Source organism: Lutjanus erythropterus, chromosome 23, assembly GCF_056507025.1.
Source record: "Lutjanus erythropterus isolate fLutEry1 chromosome 23, fLutEry1.hap2, whole genome shotgun sequence".
NCBI lineage: Eukaryota > Metazoa > Chordata > Actinopteri > Lutjaniformes > Lutjanidae > Lutjanus > Lutjanus erythropterus.
Genome location: NC_139339.1, coordinates 27,479,421 through 27,499,252, shown reverse-complemented (window position 1 = coordinate 27,499,252; position 19,832 = coordinate 27,479,421). Strand labels below are relative to the sequence as shown.

At 37.4% G+C, this 19,832-nt stretch overlaps 1 protein-coding gene across 3 annotated transcripts; it reads left to right on the top strand.

The window, feature by feature from the left end:
• The first annotated feature begins 766 nt into the window (after nt 1-766).
• On the top strand, nt 767-18,200 carry cd99l2 (CD99 molecule-like 2). 3 transcript variants are annotated; one of them, XM_084712330.1, is made up of 10 exons: nt 767-995; nt 5,795-5,854; nt 6,999-7,064; nt 8,306-8,422; nt 11,768-11,848; nt 13,144-13,215; nt 13,331-13,384; nt 13,478-13,597; nt 15,168-15,233; nt 17,098-18,200. In XM_084712330.1, exons 1-10 carry the CDS (start codon nt 935-937, stop codon nt 17,157-17,159), a joined length of 759 nt encoding a protein of 252 aa, XP_084568456.1. In that variant the 5' UTR covers nt 767-934; the 3' UTR covers nt 17,160-18,200. The 3 variants fall into 3 exon arrangements, with proteins under 3 accessions (XP_084568456.1, XP_084568455.1, XP_084568457.1); XM_084712329.1 differs by having other exon boundaries at nt 6,996-7,064; XM_084712331.1 differs by lacking the exon at nt 11,768-11,848 and having other exon boundaries at nt 6,996-7,064.
• Nucleotides 18,201-19,832: the final 1,632 nt, after the last annotated feature.

The following is a 19,832-nucleotide window of genomic DNA, read 5'->3' as shown; positions in this document are numbered from 1 at the left end:
AAAGAATAAGGTAGAAATGTAAAGAATATAGTCAAAATAAAGACAAAAAATGTTGAGGAAGAAGTTGGAATGTCAAGAATAAATTCCGAATGTTGAGAAAAAAAGTAAAAATATTGAGAATAAAGTTAGAATGCCAAGAAATAAAGTTGGAATGTCAAGAAAAAAGAATTGGAATGTTGAGAAAAAAAGTCGGAATGTTAAGAGTAAAGTCAAAATATCAAGGAAAAAGGTCAAAATGTCAAGAATGAAGTCGGAATGTCAAGAAAAAAAGTTGAAATGTCGAGAATAAAGTCAGAATGTCAAGAAATACAGTTGGAATGTCGAGAAAGTCAAAGTGTGGAGAATAAAGTCATAATGCAAAGGAAAAAAGCCAAAATGTCGAGAATAAAGTCTGAATGCCGAGAACAAAGTTAGAATGTTGAGTTTAAAGTTGGAGTCTCAGGAATAAAGTCAAAATAAAGTCAAACATCAAGAATAAAGTCATTCATCAAGTTTATTCTCAGCATTTCGACTTTACTCTCATACTGAAAAGTGAAAAAAAAAACACTCTTCCACTGATTCAATTTCAAATGCAAAATACATAAAAAAAAAAAAAAAAAAGTTAATATGGCTCCAATACTCTAATGCGCACTGTTTTGGAGTTGCTGGTGAGTTTCTATTTTTGGCAAAACCAAACCGTTGCGACGAGTCGTTTTTGAGCGTGGCGTTTTATTGTGAAAGGCGTGGCAGGAAACGGGTACGGTGTGGGCGTGCCCCCCAGTGCCATAGTGAACGCCTTGAATGCGGCTTTCTGAAGGGACGGAGCTGTGAACGGCAGACTTCAGACGGACGGCACGGCGGCACAGCTCTCGCTCTTTAACCGCTCTGTAATCCTCTCTCTCGCTCTCTCTCTCTCTCTCCCTCTCGGCTGTTGGTGCGCGAGGACACCGGGCTCATGGCTAACCGCTCCCTGTGGTCGCTCTGTCTGCTGCTGGCGCTGCTGCTGCCGCTGGAAGGTAAGAGACGGCGGCTTTGTCCTGCTCACCTCAGCAAATCCACATGTTCTGCCTTTTGTGCCGCACTAACATTCAAGGCCGAATAACGGTCCACCGGCCTGGAAGCACACATTAAAGAGGCAGAGAGGCAGCACGGATACACCCCTAACACATTCACACATCTCCTTACTAAGTTATTATCACATATATGCCTTAAATACATTTTATTTTTTCAAACTTGATTGAATGTGGCTGCCTTTGCTCTCCTTTGCTCCGGATATTACTGATGCTGCTGTTAACCTACTATAATAGGTTCACCTTTACATTATTATCTAAATGATTTTAGCCTGTATAGAGTTTGTTTCATGTGATCCAGTCATTTTAGATCTGATACTTAAAGCATCATGTATAGATCAAAGTGATGTGGCACCACCCACAGCAGGCTCACCTCTGTGTGTCTGGATTACAGCTGTACATGCCACCATGCTGTGCATGATGATGTCACTCTCACTGAGGATGATTATGAAAAGTTAGTCACTTGAAGGTGAATAATTCAAAAGCGGATGATTTCATTCAGTCTGACTGTAGCACCTGTCCTGTCCTCACACCCCTGTGATCTCCACCATCCGACCTCCCCATGACATTTTACTGTATTCTGTGAGGAGTAATGCATTGCATGATAAACTGTGGATTGGAGACACAATCTGACTGATTAGCTGCAGTGACTGAAAAAAAAAAGAAAAGATTTATTTAACCATGTGGCCTGCTTGTAAGTGCAGTGCTGCGATGCAAATTATGCGAATGAAATGCAGATTATGTGAATTAATTCTGGCTGGCTGTTGGGTTTATGCAGAAGATTGAAAATGCCTATGCTGGGTAATTTAAGTATATATTTTTAAAGTAGTTATTTTAAGGCTAATATGAGAGTTATGTAAAGACACACTGACACTTCAGTTCTCTCTTTTCCCCAAATTTAGAATCGGTAAATCTCAGTACGTGGAGCTCACTGGAAACATTTTTGCAGAACATGTGGCCAGAGACCGCTCATCTGTGACCACAGCCCAGCATGCACAGGAATGTAGCGATGCAGAAAGGCAGATAATGGAGGTTGTGGCAGTGGATGGGCTTGTAGCACATCTAATCGAAGCTCCCAGCACAGACCAACAGTTAAAGGGATAGTTTTTGAAGTGGGGTTGTAGAGGTGCTGATGTGAGGTACGCACCCAGTATGGAGAGGCAGAGAGGAGTACCAGTGTGGAAACATAGGGACAGGGTCAGTAGCAAAAGAATTTTAGCAATCTAAATAAATCAATATTAATTAAGTGAACGCTACATTTAAACTTTCTCTCGTTCAACCAGACTCCACTGGCAAAATTGCTAATTCTACCTCCATTGTTTCCTGTAGAATTGTACAGGGTAGAACCCACACCAGGCCAAAAAAAATTCTTTTTTCAATGCTAAAATAACGTCTCTGTACGGAGCTGTTCGTGACATGAGTCAGCCTTTGTGTTGTTGCCGGGGAAACTGTTGGATGAAAGTGCCCCTGCCTTTAGAGTCTGTGTGAATTACCACACAGCAGGGCTCCAACTAATGATTATTTTCATAGTCAATTAATCAGTTGATTATTTTCTTGATTGATTTTAGTTTTTTCCTATAAAATTTCAGAAAAGTCTGAAAACCCCCCACAAAATATTCACATTGAAGAAGCTGAAATCAGAATTTTCATTTTTTTCTTAAAGAATTACTCAAACCAGTAATCAGTTACTGAATAGTTGGCAATTAATTTAATAATACATTAATCGCTGCAGCTTCACTGCTGAACGCAAGCATATTGGATGCAGCTTAACTAATTTGAGCATGGGGTTTCCTAAAAAAGCCTCTATTAACAAATACTAAATTGATAGTTAATTAAATTTTGTTAATAGTTATTTCACTGTTAGTAAACAATGACATAATAATTATGTTTACTAATTATTATTAATGCTGTCATTAGTTTGTGTAATATGAAATAATATTAGTTTAGTTTTCGAAGTGACAAGAATACCATAATTACATTCTGATTAAATTAGTAAACTAACAGTTTATTATTGCACACATTATAGCATTTCATATGAAGTATTTGCTAATGACTAAAAATGATTTTTAACAAATCATTACATAAAGAGACTGATCAGATATCTATAAACATTTGTTAATGTTAATAATTAGTTTGTAAACTGTTTATAAACATGATTTGGCTGCTATCATAAAGTTGTATGTGATAATTATAATTCCTTATGTACTTATGTACATAAATTACAAACATTACGTTGTGTATGTGAACTTTTCGAAATCCTATTTAAGTAATTTAGTTTTTGTACCTTTAATTTGAAAGTCTATGTCGTGTTACCTCAGGTTTTTCAGCTTGTACCACCAGGCATGAAAAAAATGTCTTGGGGAAACACTGACCTCTGCTTCGATCGGTTAGTTTGTTTGTGTTATTGTGTGATTGTGAAGTCGCACAAGAACACAAACAAACTAACAGATCAAGGCAGTGGTAGACCAACAACTCCTGTGTTCTGTGAGGTAAAATGACTGATTTCGCCAATGAACTCTGGTTGAGTGAGAGATTATTTGGCCAGTACTCCTCTCTGCTTCTTGTGCGTGTCAACCAGCATCTTCTGTAGGTAATAAACTGACTATCAATCAGTACCTCATACAGCCCCATCTCTAATAATCTCAGTTACCCTCAGGTCCCTCTTGATGTCCCTGTGTTCGAAAACCAAACTGCAGCAGAAATGCCCTCTTGGATGTCCCTTTGATAGATAAAACATGACAAAGTACCCTCCCCGACCCTGTTACATTGTTACTTGTCACCCCTCTTGCTTTGTTTCCTGTCTGACTGTGCTAAAAATGCCAAAAAAAAAAAAAAATCATTAAGAAGATCAATGTAAAATCTGCCTGTCTGATGGATAGAAGCTAAAGCAGGAAGGCTAGACTGAAGTTAGAAGATAAGATAAGAGATAATTGATCCCCAGAGGAAATGGTGTTACGGCAGAACAAAAAAAAAGACCAGATACAAAAAATAGATACAGAGGGATAGAGCTGAGTGAAAAAAAACAAACACCTACAACTACAGCAGCAATCACAATTAGATAGTGATATATTTCACTGATAATAATTCTGTACTTTTACTCAAGTAGGGTTTTAAATGCAGAATGACTCATATCAGGCAAACACAGTGATATTTAGAGTCTGCACAGTTGACGCATAAGTAGCAACATGACCTGCCACAATTCACTTTTGCCCGCATTCTGTTGGTTGAAGGATGTGTATTTCAAATCCTGGTTAAAGGTGTGGCCTGTGATTGACACATTTACCCATACATACTGTATATAATGCATACATTAAAAAATAAAATATACATTTATGTTTTGTTTTTTGTTTTCAATGTTATATTATTGAATTAATTAAGGAAATTAGGAAATTTGTTTTGCTGATCTTTGTTGTTCTTTAAATTATTTTAAATTATATTTATTCATTCATTCATTCATTCATTCATTCATTTCATTATCATTTGAGCTCTGAGTTTAAAGTCAGGATTGTGAAAATAAAAACACGATTCTGAGTTTAAAGTCAGGATTCTAAGTTTAAAACCTGGATTCTGAAAATAAAGTCAGGATTCTGAGAATAAAGTCAGGATTCTGAGTTTAAAGTCAGGATTCCCAGGTTAAAGTCAGGATTCTGAAAAGAAAGTCAAGATTCTGAATGTAAAGTCAGGATTCTGAGAATAAAGTCAGGATTCAGGGGATAAATTCCGAATTCTGAGTTTAAAGTCAGGATTCTGGGAATAAAGTCGGGATTCTGAGTTTAAAGTCAGGATTCTGAGTTTAAAGTCAGGATTCTGGGAATAAAGTCGGGGTTCTGGGTTTAAAGTCAGGATTCTGAGAACGAAGTCAGGATTGTGAGAACGAAGTCAAGATGGAAGTCAGGATTGTAACAGTAAAGCCAGGCTTAAAGATTTGACTGATTGATTTTGAGATAAAAGTCAGGATCCTGAGAATAACGACAGCATACAGAGAATTAAGTCAAAATTCTGAGTTTGGATGCATGGAATTGATTTAAAATGATATTTATTTCCTTTGTATTTTTATAAATATTATAGAAGAGAATTAGGGCCACAAGTATCCTTATCCAATCAAGATGAAATTTCAAAGCAAGCATATATATACGTTCATTTTATATTTGCTCACAATATTGATGAAATTTTGTCAGATTTAGATTTAGAGTGAGAAAGGTAAAGTGTGTAAAAGCTGTGTAGTCATGTGTAGAAAGAAGTGAGGATAAAAATATGTAGTTAGAACAACCTGAACAGTAAAATCTCGTCTTGTACTGCGGCTGCATGTTGAAACGTGGATATTGACACACATGCACTCGCGCGCACACACACACACACACACACACACACACACACACACACACACACACACACACACACACACGGTGTTTGTTTGTGTGGTTGGCCAGCTCTGCTTTTGTGTCCTCTCTGGTAAATGATCTGTGCTCTGCAATCCAGACAACAAACAGAGGATTAGGCCCCTGTGGGCCCAGTTTGGCATCGGGGCAGAGGTTTACTATCTGTGTGGCACAGTCACCTGAGCAGGGCCTGCAGAACTGATCACTAACACGTTCATAACCTGTACCTCTACAAAATACAGACAGCTTCTATCAAAGAGATCAGCTTCATTCAGCATATGTTGAATCCTTTTTGATTGTTTGCATCAGATTCAGTATAACGTATCTGCCTGCTCTTTCTGTCCCTCTGTCCTCTCTGAACTGTAGTCTTGTCTCAGGACCTGGACCTGGGTGATGCTCTGGATGATTCTAATGACAGTAAAACATGTAAGTACAACAGGACACCATTGTTTAAATGTTACGGTCAAGTATGTGAGGAGTTTTGTAAGTTCTCCTCTCACAGTCCAAAGATGAGGTGAACTGAAGACTCAAGTCAGTGTGTGTCAAGGTGTCTCTTTGTGTTAATACCAGTTATGTAAAAGAGGGTGTGGCAATGGGAGTGGCCTTTAGCAAAGTGGAGCATAACTTTTAAGTAGATTCATGTAACACGACCAAACTAATGACCCATTTGTCATAGACTCTTGTGGGAGGCCTCATTGCACTCAGCAGATACTTCCTATTTCAATAATGACTTTTGTCCTACCCCCTACACTTTAGCCACACCCTTTTTCTTTAAAAAATAAACAGAAAGTCTTGTCTTTCTTCCCCAGTTTTTGTTTTCATTGTTTATTTTTTATTATTTAATCAATTTAGGGAATCAGTTTGATTTATTCTGTTTCTTGTTCTTCTTGTTAATTAATTAATTAACATTGCACACATGAAATTGATTTAGAACTATGTTTATGTTATTTGAAGAGGAATAGGGCCACATGTGAAAGAAAATTCTGAGTCAGGATTCTGAGTTAAAAGTCAGGATTTTCAGAATAAAGACAGGATTCTATGAATAAATTCAGGATTCTCAGTTTAAAGTCCGAATTCTGAGTTTAAAGTCGGGATTCTGATGAAGATATCTGAATCTCATTATTGCAAGAAAATCTTGTATCTCTTGGTTTCCTTTGATTTTGTTCATTATGAAAATTAGTAAGGCCACTACAATAATTTGGATCAGCATTATTTTATCATTACATAATATTGGATTGACATGAATGGAAACCAATGGCTCCCTGGAAGAGTGAGAAAAATACATCCTAAAGTCTAAAAATCCTAAAAATGTGAAGCCTGCATTCAAAACATTTTAAGTATTTGTCAGTAGTTTGTCAGTAATGTGTTAAAACATACAAACATGCCGGTATGGTCCTTTAAGATGGTATACAGGAGGGTATGTCACACCTCCTTATGACTTCACTACTGTAATAAATGACTATGGGACTTGAAATAGTGGTGTGCAGTAGAATATCCAGTGTTCACTTATGAATATGCATATACAATTATGTAGATATAATATATAATTCATCTTTCACTTTCACAGCAGTGACCCCTTCAACAAAGCCAGCAGCACCAGCAGCTCCAGCAGGAGGAGCAGGAGGAACAGGAGGAGGTAAGAACCACAAGCAACTACTGACACACCCACCCTAGCAAGAGACAACAAACGACGTAACAAGATGAGAAAGATATAACAAGACAAAAGTTGACATAATGAGACAACAAATTATGTAACATGAGGAGAAAGATGTAGCAAGACGAAAGACAACATAATGAGATGACAAATGACGTAACAAGAAGAGATATGTGTAACAAGACAAAAAATGTAGTAACAGGAGGAAAAACAACATAACGACAAAAATGAGAAAGATGTAACAAGAGAAAAATTACATAACAAAAGATGACAAATGACGTAACAAGAACTGAAAGATGTAACAAAACAAAAGATTACTTAACCGGATGAAAAATGACCTAACAAGAAGAGAAATGTGTAACAAGACAAAAATGTAGTAACAAGATGAAAAACAACGTAACAAGACAAAACCAAGAAAGATGTAAGAAGATGAAGATAGTGTAACATGGGATGATTAATGACACAACAAGAACTGAAAGATGTAACAAGATGGCAGACAACAAGAGACGACTAATGATGTAACAAGAAGAGAAAGACGCAACAAGATGAAAGACGACGCAACAAGATAACAAACAACGTAACAAGAAGAGAAATGTGTAACATAAAAAAATGTAGTAACTAGATGGAAAACAACATAACAAGACAAAAACAAGAAAGATGTAACAAGATGAAGATGACCTACAAGAGACAATAAATGACGTAACAAGAAAAGAAGATGTAACATGACAAAAGATGACGTAACAAGAGGCAACAAATGATGTAACAAGATGAGAAAGATGTAACAAGACAAAAGATGACATAATGAGACAACAAATGATGTAACAAGAAGAGAAGGATGTAACAAGATGAAAGACAACATAACAAGAGATGACAAATGATGTAACTAGAAGAGAAAGATGTTATAAGACAAAAGACAATATAATAAGCAGAGGAAGATGTAATAAGATGAACAATTACATTACAAGTCGATAAAGATGTAACAAGACAAAAGACGATGCAACAAGAGACGATGAACGATGTAACAAAGAAAAATGTAACAAGAGATGACAAATGACGTAAGAAGAAGAGAAAGATGTAAAAGATGAAAAACAGTGTAACGAGAGATGAAAATAATGTAACAGATGTAGTGCATGTCTGGGTACTCCACATATTTCCTCACCGCTCATAACTGCAGTTTGTGGATCTATGCGTTTGTATGACAGTTCTGTCCATGTTGTCTGCAGACCTTAATCTGGAGGATTTCTTTGATGACAACCCCACCCCCACCAAAGCTCCACCCAAGGTTGTGCCTAAAGTCCCTGCAGGCACCAAGGCCCCAGCGAAGCCCCAACCCAAGCCAGGTGAGATTTAGAGACACACACCCAACAGCAAAGAATTAGAAGCAGGCTTATAATAGAGACTGGCCTGTATTTTTCATTTGCCCGTTTTATATTTTACAAACCTGTTTTCTGATCTTCTTCTATTTTATTTGCTGTTAATCCAAATTCAACACTTTTTCGGTGTTTACCTTTAGCATCACCCTCAGCTATACTTTGTGTTTAATGTGATTTAGCATATGTTGGACTGTGAACATGTCAAATAGACCAGCTTAACATCAGAATTTCAGCCTTGTCATCATGAATTATTCAGCATACTGATGTCAATATTCAGCTCAAATGACAGCATCACAGAGCTGCTAGCATGGCTGTAGACCTCTGCACAGTGACTCCACAGCCCTGAGCCCATGTGGTCAAAGTAACACAGTAGCTGAGCTGTAGCAGCAGCAGTCCTCCATCTGTACCTAGAAACTGTGCCTCATGTCCTGAGTCCACTTAACCTGATGTATTTTTGTAGGCCAGCCTGGCAGTCAGCATCACTCTGGTTCTCTTGATCACTCCATTACAAGGGCAGTGTCTCTTTACAACATTTATTTATTTTTTAAAATTTAATGTGCTTTTTTATTTGGAAAAGAATCTATCAGGGAGTGTTCAGTGTTTGATGCTTTTACATAAAGCCCTTTTCCTTTTTTGCATATTTCTCAGTCCTTAGAAAACTGTCAGTCTTATTTTTTTTATATTTTTTGACATATAGAGGTTGATCACATCTACACACATTTACATCAGTAATATTCACCTGCATAACATTCAACAAATCTGTGCGTACTTCTACACCAACCTGCCAGCAGTTTGGTGTTCCACTTTCCTACATATGTCCTTCTGACATTCTATTAAAGTGTAACAACACACACAAAAAGAGGTGACATTTGTACTGTTCTCTTCTGTTAAAGGAAGCTTGAAACTTTAGTGGAGTCATACAAAGTCTGTTCATACTGAGGTTAGAAATTCTATCCATTTATTCCAAATTTGGTGTAATTTGTCTTTTTGAATCCTCAAAAAGTAAGTCAGTTTTTCTATTTTGAGTATTTCCACTGTACCAGTCTTCCACTGCAGGTGGTATCGGATTTAGACACTTTCTAGTGATTGATTTTTTTTTTACTCACCACCAAAAAGGCCTGCAGCAGCTTTGTATCCCTCCTCTGTTTCAAGATCAAAACATGGCCCAAATAAAGAGACTTCAGATTCGGGGCTTTATGAATTTCAAATACTGAGCACAATTTTTTGTGGATATCGCTTCAGATTTTTACTATTTATGACCATATTTCAGTCCCTGCAGGAAGTTGCAATCGCAACAATTAATGCAAATTGAACCAGCCCCCTGCACAACCTTGCAATTTTGTCCAATCAGGGCAACTTTTTTGCAAATGTGACTGAACATCATAGCTTCCTGCAGTTCCACCAATCATAGCATCCCTCTGTGCAAACGTCATGCATTTACGTTTTAATGAACCAACTCAATGTCACAATGTCACAGATAGTGAAAAGAACACAGAGTTTGTTATTGTTATTGACACTTATCAATGTTCTTTACACATATATCTGTCATTCTTTCCCAATAGGGATTCATATTTTTTCAGAAAATGAGACTTTTTTGATCCTGGGAAAAGAAGCCAATTTTCTGGGGAATCCCTTTTTTTAAAGGCATATCTTCAGCTAAGCACTGGTCATTTCAAGCAACATTGAATGTAGAATTACACATATATGTGTTCATAACTTTTTGTTTATTATTAAGGCAAAAGAATACAAATTTATGTCCATCAGCATTAGACTTAATATAAGCTTTGCATTCACCTTGAACATTGCTATATCTGTTGCTCAACTTCCAGAATTCTGAATTGTTGAATTAAATCTCAGAATTATTGTCTGAGATTTATCTTCTGAGAAAGCAAGACATTTTGTGTTTTCTAAGCCATTCTATTGAACTAAGTATTCTATGGCTGCTCCACTGGAAACAGGAAATGGTCTTGATTAGATTTCCCAGGAATCTCGTTTCCCAGGATTAAACCCTTCTTCCCACCATATCTTATTTTACAATTAAAGCATATTTTGTTAGAATCTTTATAATCTTAAGCCGTTTTTCATAGGGTAACTTGGAAAACAAAATACGGTTTTATTCTCAACAGAACATGTTGCCTGCTATTTTTTTCAATTTTGACTTGTTCTCTTTTAGAAAAGCTGCTGTGAAATCAGGCATTTTAGGCTGCAATGATCACAAAAACGTCTGCGAAATCCTGCAAGGAGTGATATTTATGGGACACAGCTCCATTCACCTAATAATAATAAATCATCAATGAACTATTCTCATTAATAATTCACACTGTTACGTACGTTAGCTAGTTTATATGTGACACCGTAATTATAACCAGGGATAGAGTCCACTATTTTTAAGCCCTGACCCCTTGAGGCATCCAGCCCCTAAATTTGGTGGCCAAAGTATATCTTTGGTGGCCCAAATGTAAACTGAAGTAAAAATGTTACAGAAAAGGCAATTTAACACAACTTAACACAACCTTCTTTAACTGTGACACTTGTTATGTCCACTGTTCCCATCAGTTGTGATGTGGTGTTTCCTGGAGTCATAGTCTCTGGTGAAAAACGAGCTACACTCCTCGGCTAGTTGAGGAAACTGGTGACACACACTGCAGTACATCACATTCTACACACTCCTGCTTCTGTTCGCTCCTACATTGTGAACCCAGACTTCAGTAGTCCTGACATACCTGCACTGACAACTGTTTGCCTTTTTTTCGTAGAACGTTGAACTAAAAGACACAAAGGAATCAGGATGTTTGTGGAACTGTGACGCTGTGTAGGTGAAAGATCACAGTATGGTGATAAAACTTGGTGGTCACAGTGGGCTGACATGGAATATTTGGTGGCCACATTGTCACTTTTGTGGCCAACACAGTCTGTCCCTAGTTAGTTAGCAGCTTCTCTCCCATTTCTCTGAGACAGTGTTTGATTATGGTCAACTAACTAGTTTGGCTTCAACCTCAGACTTTCAGTTACACTTATGCTCAGCTGGTGCACCAGGCTGCAGCTCTTTATTGACATAAAGGTCTATTATACTAAATATACAGTATGCAGTATGTAAGGACAGTCAGTACAGTCCAATTTAATAAAATAACTAAATAATAGGTAGTTGCTTTGAGCCTTTAATTGGTCAGGAGCCAAGTGAGTTTGTGTTTGTGTTTGAATTGATTTTTTTTCCGTTGTTCTAACCCCCTCAGTTTATAATAATGCTTTTTAAACTCCTGTGTTTGCTTTTATTTTGCATTAACACAATGACAAACCTTTCAACCTCTACAGCTGCTGATGACTTTGACCTGGCTGATGCCTTGGACCCCAAGAATGACATTGGTGGCAAGGATAAGAACAAGGGGCAGGGAGGTGGGTGGGAGTGTCTCCCGTAGGATTACTGTTTGTAGTCGGTAACACTTTAAAACCATCACTGAAAACATAATTATTAAGTCAGATGGCTTAATAATGTTTTTAAAGCTATAGTGTGCACAGTTAATTTTAGTTCAATGTTAGAAGAAGTGCTCTGTTGTTTCTACACAAGAAGTAAATAAGAGGCTTCCAAGTCATTTCTCTTCAGGAAGGAGCCCATTGTTTTCATCCCACTCTGCTGTACAGAGTACAGTAACACTGTCTACTGCTTCATGTCTTCATGCTATGTTTGAGTTGAACAACTGAAGAACAGAGTTTTTATTAGTGTAAATACATTCCCATATGTTTTTAAAAACAGTCTCTGTGTCCCTCTATGTATGAAGTGGTTCTGATTTTATTAATTACGTTTCTAATTATTATTATTATTATTATTATTATTATTATTATTATTATTATTATTATTAGTAGTAGTAGTAGTAGTAGTAGTAGTAGTAGTAGTAGTAGTAGTTGTAGTAACATTTGTGTTGCCCCTTGTTGGCTCTGTGACCATGATCCTTTACTACATCTGACTTTAATATCGGAAATCTGTGGATAAAAAATTCTCAGAATAAAGTCAGAATCCTGTAAAATAAAGTCAAATTTGTTCCAATACAAAACTCTGCAAATTAAGTCAAAATTGTGGGAATAAAGAATTCTGGGAATAAAGTTGGAATTCTAAGAACAAAGTCAAAATTCTGACAAAGATTTCTGGCAATAAAGTCAGAATTGAATTGCACTGTAAAATGTTCGTTATAGTATGTATGAATTGGATTTTAAACGACAGTACATATGTCTCCTGATCTGTGTAAATAGTGTAAACTCTGGAAAAACACTGTCAGCTTTAAAGGTACAGGAAACTTGATTTAGAAACTTGTTAATAAATACATGCAGACCTCTGATGTGCTGTGCAGAGCATCTGAAGCTACACAAAACATCCAGCTGCAATTAAAAATCACTAGTTTATTCTGACTTTCCTCCTGGCAGTCCACATGGAGGATATCAGTGTTTCAGTTAGTCTCAGCAGCAGAGCAGCTTCATCACGTTCAACCCAACTAGAAACCAAATGGAAATGAGAGAGCATCCCTACACATGTGGCATCACATACACCAGATCATCTTCACAACCACATGAATGACAAATACAGCTCTGTATGAGTTTCCTGTTCCTTTAAGCAGCTTCCTCTCAGTTACACTTCTTTATTTAGTCATGTCATTCTTCAGCCACAGTGTGATGATGATCTTTTTCTCCTCTTTCAGGTGATGGATTTGCTGACAGTGATCTGACTGATATCCTTGATGATGGTACCTACAAACCTGACAAAGGGAAAGGTAATGTTTGCTGCACTTTTACAGAAAACCCATAGCTACAGAATACAGATGAGACCGACACTGCATATAACAGTTCAAACAGATGTGAACATGGGCTGTTGTTCTGTTTCCACAGGTGGACGTCCAAGTGGTGACAGAGATCAAATTAACCAGTATGACGACAACGGTGGTGGGTGTTCTCTGTCTGTACTGTTTGGTCATAAATGCATGTCCGTCTGTGAGCCTGAGCTCACTGTATGTCTCTGTGTGTGTGTGTTTGCAGAGACAACAGCAGAGGTGGGAACCATTGCAGGGATTGCTAGTGCGGTTGCCATGGCGCTGGTCGGAGCAATCAGCAGCTACATTTCCTACCAGAAGAAGAAGCTGTGCTTCAGTATACAACGTAAGGCTTTTACAGTACAGCTGTGTTAAAACTGCAGTTATGTCTAAGTTCTTCAGTGAAGAACAAAACAGAGCTGAATGGAGAGTGATTTTTGGACTTCATGTCATGTTTTGGAGTTCTTTGTTGGTTATTTCCTGTTTTATTTTGTAGTCCTGTTTGTGCACACAAATACGACTCGATGCTAATGGTGCTCTATGTCTGCTCACTGTGTTTGTAACAAATTCTATGGAAGAACAGTTGGGCCACATTTGAAAAATTTATTTGACTTCTGCGTTTAAAGTGAGAAGTCCCAGAATTAAGTCAGAAATCTCAGATTTCTGAGAATAAAGTGAGAATTCTGAGTTTAAAGTCAGAATTTGGAGAATAAAGCCAGAATTCTCATTTTAAAGTCAGAATTCTGAGTGAGAAGTCCCAGAATTAAGTCAGAATCATGTGAATTATGTCAGAATTATCTGAATTAAGACAGAATTCTGAGAATAAAGCCAGAAATCTGAGTTTAAAGCCATAATTTGGAGAATAAAGCCAGATTCATGAGAATAAAGCTGGATTTCTGAGTGAGAAGTCACAGAATTAAATCAAAATTATCTGAGTTAAGTCAGATTTCTGAGAATAAAGCCATAATTCTGAGAATTAAGCCAGATTCATGAGAGTAAGGTCAGAATTCTGAAGTTCATGTCAGAATTAAATTAAGATTCTGAGATTAAAGTCAGAATTCTCAGTTCTCTGAGATTAATCTCAAAATTCTGTCTTTAAAGAACTCAAACTGCACCCAGGTGGCCAAAACAATCAGTGTAGCTCTACATTTGAACACAATGTTGAAGAATGTCCTAACAGGTAAGGACTACAGTAATGTGTAAATCTGCGATCATCAGTCGCCATAAAACATCTGCAGCAACATTCAACCAAAGCAACTGTGTAAACAGGAAGTCATTGTAGCATTACGTCCTGCAACATGACAACAAAATCAATTGAAGGGGCTATATATTATATATTTAATGCCTTATTAAATGTAGGTCTGACTTTGTTTTACTTTTTCAAATTGGCATAAATGTGCATGTTCCAGAGTTAGTAGTCTTCATATAGTTGAAAGTGAAAGGCAGGGAAAGTACACAACCTACAGTATAAGGGTGCAGCAGCAAATGGAGCCAGTTAACAAATCCATTTAAAACCACAACACAGCACACAGAATTTTTTACCACCCACAACAGAATATGAGATTAGTATTGTAAGTGTTAAATATTCTTGTAGACACATCTATACCACAAACAGCGTAGGCCCAACACAGAGTTTGTACAGGAACTACACTTTAATGCCATTTCCTCTAAAACGTCATGCTGGTCTGCAGGGACTTCCTGTATATATGGTTGACAGCTCTTGATTGGACAGCCTGAAGATGTTTCATTCATTGAAGTCTGCACTGACTGAGAAGGTGCAACCTGATTTAGAAACTAGTTACCAAGAACTTAGGAGGGACTTTACGTTCAACAGCCACTCCTCAGTCGTAGTACAGTAGTGGCAGTAGAACAGTGTTTGTATTTGTTGATGCTCATTAAGTGTGTTGTCATGACAGAGAGCCTGAACACTGACATGGTGAAGGCTGAGAACCCTGAGGCTGTGGTGGCTACAGAACCACAAGGTAAACATATTTCTACTCTTCTCTACTCACATCTAATATACACTCTCCTCTGGTCTCATCTATTAATACAGAACAGTGGTTCCCAAACTGTTTCAGCATGAGACCAAAAAGAGAAGTTTGGTTTCTCCACAGGAACCCGAAATACATCTTGAATTCCCGTAACATTTTAAAAAATGTGTATAAAATGTTAATTTCATTATAAAATACTCCTTAGCACTAATCAAATTTTTACTGAGTGTTACGTTAAGTTTCTCATCACCTCGTGACCGAAACGCTAGAGCTTGTTTATTTTTATTTATTGATTTATTGATTTCATTTTTATTGGTGCAAAAACAATACAGTAGTGATTTTACAGATGAAACTATGACTGACACAGACAGACAAAATACACAAAGGCAGACAAAAACCAAAAGCAAACAAACAAAACAACTGGAAACAACTAAACTAATAAATTAATAATAAATAATGATGTGCAAAACTTTTCATGGCACATATAAATTCTTTCAACGTTGCTAATAATGATCTTGACATTGTCATTTGGGGGGTTATAGTCTTTGTGTGTTGAACAATTAAAACTAAAGCAATAATAATGAGAACTTCTACAGGTACATAAAGTAAAGAGTAAAATAAAAATAAATAGATAAATAAGTTAAATTGTTTATAACTGATACTGAGGTGTTGATGTATGGAGGGTCCTGGTGGAGCTTGATGTCCTTCTATACTACTTTTGAATTATTGAGTTGGGGGCAGGCGCTAGATGTTTTTTAATTTGAAACAGGAAGTGTTGAGTTTGTATTAACAGTGCAGCGCAGGAGTAGGGCAAACACATGGGAAAACTCTAAATCTCAACTGACCAGTGGTCTAACTTCATCACTCACTCAGCTTTAGTTCTTTGGCACCTTTCATACACAAATACAGCCCAGAGGGCTTCACGTAGCAGAATTATCTCTCACTGCGTAACAGGGCTTTTCCATAACCGCCTTTAGTCTGCAAACTGTGCTGTGCTGATTTGCTTGTCCATTACCTCTTATACCACGTCAGGCTATGCACAATCACGCCCTGGATGGACTATTTCCAGAATAGGGTCAAATTGTGCCTGACCCACCTCCAGACAGCTTGCATGTCTTTGTGTTCAGCTCTCAGGACTTTTTGTAGCTTCTAACTGAATCTCTGTGGTTTGAAGTTTAGTTTCCCTCTTGCGTCGCTGTTTGTACTTCCAGGCATCTTCTCTATTTTACTGTTTCATGTTTGCTTTCAGCTGATAGGAGTCACACTAAGTTACTGCTGATGATAACCCAACATTTCCTGATTTTAACAAAACAACAAGGAATTTATATTGTGAAGAATTTATAGGAAACGAAATGTATTTATCCACTCCTTTACAACTGCTCGACTCAAGATAAGTATGCATTATTTAAAGAGACATCTTCAACCCTGTTGTCATGGAAATGCTATCAGTCTGAATCAAGCCAGGCCAGCACATGAGAACTACAGAAAGGGATGATTAGCTGTGATTTCACTGGACTTTTTTATTGATTATATTATATATGTTGACAAAAGATTTTAAAAAATTAAAAACTTACCCACATTAGCTGCAGATGCAGTGTAATATTAAATAAATAAATAATAATAATGATGATAATAATAATAATAATAACCTTTACAGTCCTGTATAGCCCCTTTCATGTCACACTGTGCAGCTCAAAGTGCTTCATAATAAATTACAATGTAAAAAATTCAATATACTTGAGTCACTATAAAAAGGTGCAGGATAAAGAGACAAATTAAAAAAGAGCAATATGAAAAAACTTAAATAATGATGTGTGTTTTTGTTTTTTTGTTTTTTGTTTTTTTGCCTCTGTAGTCCAGCAGACTCTCCTGGAGCCACCCAACGCTGAACCTCCCACTGAAGAGAACGCTGTGTAACACACACACACCCAAAGGTCACCCACCTACACTCTTTCCTAAACACCCCCACCCACCCCTCCCTGCACACACACACACACACACACACACACACACACACACACACACACACACACACACACACACACACACACACACACACAGCCATGCTACAGGATAGACAGTCTATTGTGTAGCATGACCTTGTTGATCCTGCAGCTCCGTGCTGCAGATGTTGGGATTTGTAGTCCTCTGCTGAATGTGAACACGGATTTCTTTTACTCTGTGCTGTAAACATGGCTGACAGTGTATCGAACCTTGCCAAATGTATGTGTATACTGTAATTTATTTAATTCATTTACTGTTTGAACACCACTAACAATGTTGGCCGACAGTAATCCAGCCTGCAGCATGTAGCCTGTGATTTCTCTGCTGTGAGCCGGGGCTTTAGTTGTAGCACTTTGCTGAGCTCCTCACAAACAAAGAGTGTCAAGTAGGAAAAATGCATAAAATACAAAAAAGTGTTTTTGTTATGTTGGAGAAAGAAACTGCTGGGCATCTGTGTGTGAGTGTCAAACTGCTTTGACCTCACAGGGATTTCAGGCAGATTACTTCCCTGATTGGTTGAATTTTGGGACACTGATGAGTCAGTGAGCTGCAGAGCTTGATAATAGCAAATATGTTCATCGCTCTGTACAGAGAGTTGGGGGATTTTTGAGGGAGTGGATCTTGAAGTGAACAAGGGAGCGCTGTGAGACATGCCCAGTGTTTTCTCTCTCTGTCTCTTTTTTTTTTTTTTTTTTTTTTTTAAAGAATGATCTCATTTCCCGACTTTCAGTGGAATACAGCAGTTCTGTTTCCCCCTTTAAGCACATAACATAATCACAGATTTTACTTTAGTTGATGCACAATGATGGAAATCAGATCAGTGGAACAACAGAACTGTACAGTCTATCTTTGCTCTCCACAGATGTGTGGAGAGTGAATGAAGAACATTTAACAATATTGCCCAGATTTCTATCCAAAGCCTTGTAGCAACTGATTATGTGATCACATGTCAAGTGTTGTGATAAAATGCATAAAAAGTCAAATAAGTAGCCAGTTAATGTCATTCTGTAAGGGAGGTAGCATGTTAAAATAAAGGCAAAGCACGTATTCACAGAACTGAAGTTACATCATGTCATAATGAAGTTAACTGATGCTGCATTCACATTCAGGTCAGATGGTAGGATTTAATGATTTTGAAGAAATATAATAATTGCAATTATTTTGACTGATATTGCCATTGCGATGTGATTTGCGATATTAGAGGAAAGGATCATGATGGACAAGCTCCCAGTTTGTTACAACCTGCTCACAAGAAACAACAAAGAAGGGCGATGCACAATGAACGTATCAAAAGCAAACTAAAACTAACTACTATAAAACTAATGTTTTATATTTTATAACTAACAGTTACCATGTTTAAAATTACACCAGAGTAGAAAAAATTATATGCAATACGTGAAATATAAAGTTAGCAAGCAAACATTTCATTACATCTGGCACGTTTGTGCATATTAGCAGACAACTCAGCAAGTCATTTAACAAAAGTTTTTGCAACTTTTCAAGTTGTTGTTCCGACCTGAGGGGGCGTTCAAATGAATTTTCCCAGTTGGGAACTAGTTTTTCCGATTATTGCAACACCACATGAATGCCAGAAAACATACAATAAGATATCTCTTATTCTGACAAGATGTGACATTTTTATGTAATTTATGCCATTTCCAGTTTACTGTATTATCATTATGAGGTCATCATCAGTCATGACTATAAGAATGGCATTTGTTTTGATTGACTTGGTACATGTATTGCCCTTTAAAAGGCTCTGTGATTAGCTGTGTGGCGCCCATTATGAGTATGAGCCAAATTATGAGCATGTACACCCTCACAGAAGTGGAGTTACTGTAGGTAACTACTGTTTCTGTCATGTGACAGTCACGTCATTAGTTGCTACATGCTGCTCCATCTACACCCTCCTCATGTCGTCTATCTTAATGTACAAAGTTGCCTTATTCACATTTGGATCTTTTTGCAATGGTGAAAAATAAGGCGTCTAAACATTTCTGTCTACTTACAACCTGTGACTTTTTATAGTGTAAATAGCCTAATATTTAAAAAGAAAAAAAAAAAACATAGATTCTGTTTCTTCAACTAGCCTTTAATGACGATGCCTAATGAAGGAAGCCTGGAGAAGCTTGGTTTTCCAAAGTGGTGACTGGTGAAAAAAATAGTGACGAGACCAGCTGTCAGTGAACCGTCCATCAGCTTCTTTTGTAAAGGACTTGGCTGACAAGGAAAACGTCAAAAAGAAAAGTTTAACCCTGGAATGCTTAGAGTTCAGGGAACGTAGCGCCAAAAATGCGCTTGATGTAGCATAAAAATGATGCTAGCTGAACCGTCTCCACTGCAGTTAGAGTTTAAAGATACACAGCGACAGCCTGTACTTTAGACCTCCTTCAGTGGGAAGCTGTTGGAAAAAAAGGAAACCTCAGCACTTCCGGAACAAGCAGGCTGTGACGAGGCTCGTGGACAGGCAGAACATGTGTGAAATGTGACTTTAGTTGAAGATACAAATGCTACATACAAGCTAATATTGTTTGTACTATGTTTTGTTGTGTTAGCATTGAGGTGCCAGTATATGTGGAGGAACTC

Excerpts from the sequence above, each read along its gene's own strand:
- cd99l2 (XM_084712329.1), top strand. The coding sequence starts at position 935 with ATGGCTAACCGCTCCCTGTGGTCGCTCTGTCTGCTGCTGGCGCTGCTG. Across the intron at positions 996-5,794 it reads GCTGCTGCTGCCGCTGGAAG|TCTTGTCTCAGGACCTGGAC; the intron begins GTAAGAGACGGC and ends TCTGAACTGTAG. Across the intron at positions 7,065-8,305 it reads AGCAGGAGGAACAGGAGGAG|ACCTTAATCTGGAGGATTTC; the intron begins GTAAGAACCACA and ends TGTTGTCTGCAG.